Raw genomic sequence first — 3025 nt, 5'->3', positions numbered from 1 at the left:
TTGAAATGGCTTTCTTTTTGATTGTCTTTAAGTGGGCCAAGGGGGAGAACATCGTCCCTCTAGATAAAACCTTGCCGGGGCACATCCCAGGATTTCTGGGTTCACCCTTTTATGAACTGGCAGCCATAACTGAAAAATGGGGTCCCTTACGGGATAGTGGAAATACTTCCCAATCATCGTCTGGCATGGCGATTTTTTTTTTTTTACGGATTAGATAAAAATATCCTGATTACAAAGGAACACCGACTGGCTGCATTCTCTGTAGCATGGCCCCTCTTAATGGCTCTAAATCGTGCAGAACTTTCAAATAATACTTTAGAAAACGAGAACCAGCTACTGCGTGATCGCATTGAGAAACTCGAGCAAGAGCTTGGCCTATTGACAGGGAAAAAATCAAGTCTAACTTTCCCCTTAAAGAAAATACGGAATANATTGAGAAACTCGAGCAAGAGCTTGGCCTATTGACAGGGAAAAAATCAAGTCTAACTTTCCCCTTAAAGAAAATACGGAATATTGCATTGGAAAATACTCAGGGCTCTGAACCAGTAGACCTGGGTAATCCAACAGGGAAAATCTCTAGATCGGATCTCGAAGCCCCGCTTGAGGTGGATCCCTTCGAGATCCGACCTGTAGTGACTCAAAAAACAAAAAAGATACAGGACAGGCCAGCAGGGGTGCCCCCTGACCAATGGCCCCCTGCCCAAACCCATCTCCATGTAACAGCTCGCCCCTATACGGTGTCTGAATTAATGGATTTGGTGCAACGATTTCGGCAGAAACCAAGGGAAAGTGTACCGGCTTGGTTACTCCGATTATGGGACATGGGGGCAGAGAGTGTTGTGGTCAGTGGGCCAGAGGTTTCCAAGCTCGCATCCATTACTTCGCACCCTGCCCTTAGACAAAGGCTGTATGCCACCGTGCAACACAATGACGAGAATCATACCTTAATGGATTGGTTGATGGCGGCATGCCGTATCACTTGGCCTAATAAGACCGATATTCCGGTGCATGCAGGTTTATGGTCCTCCATGGAGGACCTCCAAACATATATTCGTGAGCTAGGAATGAAAGAGGCCATTTATGAGGATGGCTTTGAAAGTGCTGACTTAGTAAAATTCTCGGCTGGAATGAGGGACCTAATTTTACAGCAGGCACCCTCCCACCATTACGGCACGCTGTTATCTATATTGAACCCCTTGGTGGCCTCAGAGGCCATTGTTCAGCAGGCTGCCCAGTTGGTGGCTGATCTGGGGGAGACGGAGCGCTTAAGAGCAAGGCATAATATTAGAACAGTGGAAGGGGCTGAGGTATATCCAGTAATTAAAACTGGAAAAGCTGCCCCACAGACACCCCGATTGGGCCCCATACGGGTATCCCGTAAACAGATGTTTAATGACCTCATAAGGGCAGGGGTGGCTTTTGCTAAAATCGATCGCCAACCTAATCATGTTTTGCTTCAATTATGGAAACAACTGAGGGACGATCAAAAATTTCAAAGTAGCTCCAAAAGAACAGGGGTACGAATTATTGAACGAATACCAGAAAATACTTGGAACTTAGAGGACTTTATAGTCCCTAATAAAAGGAAAAAGCCGCCCCAGGTGACTCGGGCTACGATGCCCGAGCCGCCTGAGGAAAAAGACTTGGCTCTCGCCCAATTCATGGCTTGATAGGGGATATTAGTCCCCATGTAACTAGGGCCTCCAGGTGGGACCGGAGGCCCTATGTTGAGCTGACCATTTTTTGGTCCCGAAAGAACATACAAAGGGTTATGGCATTGGTTGACACAGGTGCGGAAACGTCAATTATTTATGGGGATCCGACTAAGTTTAATGGGGATAGAGCGATGATCGGTGGCTTCGGGGGACAGACCATTCCAGTTACCCAGACGTGGTTGAAACTGGGGGTTGGGCATCTCCCGCCCCGGGAGTATAAGGTCTCTATTGCCCCAGTCCCAGAGTACATCTTGGGCATAGACATTTTATGGGGTCTGGCTCTCCAGACAACTGTTGGAGAGTTCAGACTCCGACAGAGGTGTATTAGTATCAAGGCGGTGCAGGCGATATTGAGAGGCCATGCGAAGCATGAGCCTGTTCGCCTGCCGGAACCGCGCCGGATCACTAATGTGCGGCAGTATAGACTCCCGGGGAGGCAAGATGAACTATCAAGGACTGTGCAGGAATTAGAAAAAGCTGGGATCATAAGACCTGCACATAGCCCGTATAATTCCCCCATATGGCCAGTGCGGAAGTCAGATGGCACATGGAGAATGACGGTAGACTATAGAGAATTAAATAAGGTCACGCCGCCTGTTCACGCAGCCGTACCTAATATTGCCTCCCTAATGGACACATTGAGTAGGGAAATAAAAACCTATCATTGTGTCCTAGACTTGGCGAATCCATTCTTCGGTATTCCAGTTGCTGAAGAATCACAAGACCTGTTCGCATTTCCATGGGGTGGCAGGCAGTGGACCTTTCAGGTCCTGCCACGGGGTACGTGCATTCACCAACATACTGCCATAACCTAGTGGCGCGTGACCTGGCAAATTGGGAAAAACCTAACACTGTTAGCTTGTCTCATTATACTGATGATCTCGTGTTGACATCTGACTCACTGGAGGCAGTAGGGGCAGGCAGCAGATTCATTCACTACCTATCTGCAGGAAAAAGGATGGGCTATAAGCCCCTAGAAGGTGCAGGGTCAAGGCCTATCTGTGAAATTCCTGGGGGTAGTTTGGTCAGGAAAGACCCAAGTACTACCCAGTGCTGTCATAGATAAGGTGCAGGCATTCCCAGTCCCTACAACACCAAAGCAGCTGCAGGAGTTCTTGGGTATATTGGGATATTGGCGTTCCTTTATACCTCATTTAGCGCAGCTGCTGAGGCTGTTATATAGGCTCACAAAGAAGGGGCAACTGTGGGACTGGGGGAGAACGGAACACGAGGCTTTCCAACAGGCAAAACTGGCTGTTAAACAAGCCCAGGCCCTGGGTATATTTGATCCTGCCCTCCCAGCTGAATTG

At 48.3% G+C, this 3025-nt stretch overlaps 1 protein-coding gene across 1 annotated transcript in view; it reads left to right on the top strand.

Annotated features, from left to right (window-relative positions):
• Nucleotides 1-266: 266 nt before the first annotated feature.
• Nucleotides 267-3025, top strand: part of LOC110391220 — a 4169-nt gene continuing 1410 nt past the window's right edge. The window contains exons 1-2 of the mRNA XM_021383026.1: nt 267-392; nt 476-1307. Coding sequence (XP_021238701.1) covers nt 280-392; nt 476-1307 — 945 coding nt within the window. The 5' untranslated portion in view covers nt 267-279. The remainder of the gene's footprint in view (nt 393-475; nt 1308-3025) is intronic.

Source organism: Numida meleagris, unplaced genomic scaffold (assembly GCF_002078875.1).
Source record: "Numida meleagris isolate 19003 breed g44 Domestic line unplaced genomic scaffold, NumMel1.0 unplaced_Scaffold324, whole genome shotgun sequence".
Lineage (NCBI taxonomy): Eukaryota > Metazoa > Chordata > Aves > Galliformes > Numididae > Numida > Numida meleagris.
The sequence above is the reverse complement of the archived record's forward strand: the minus strand, read 5'-3'. Positions and strand labels throughout refer to the sequence as shown.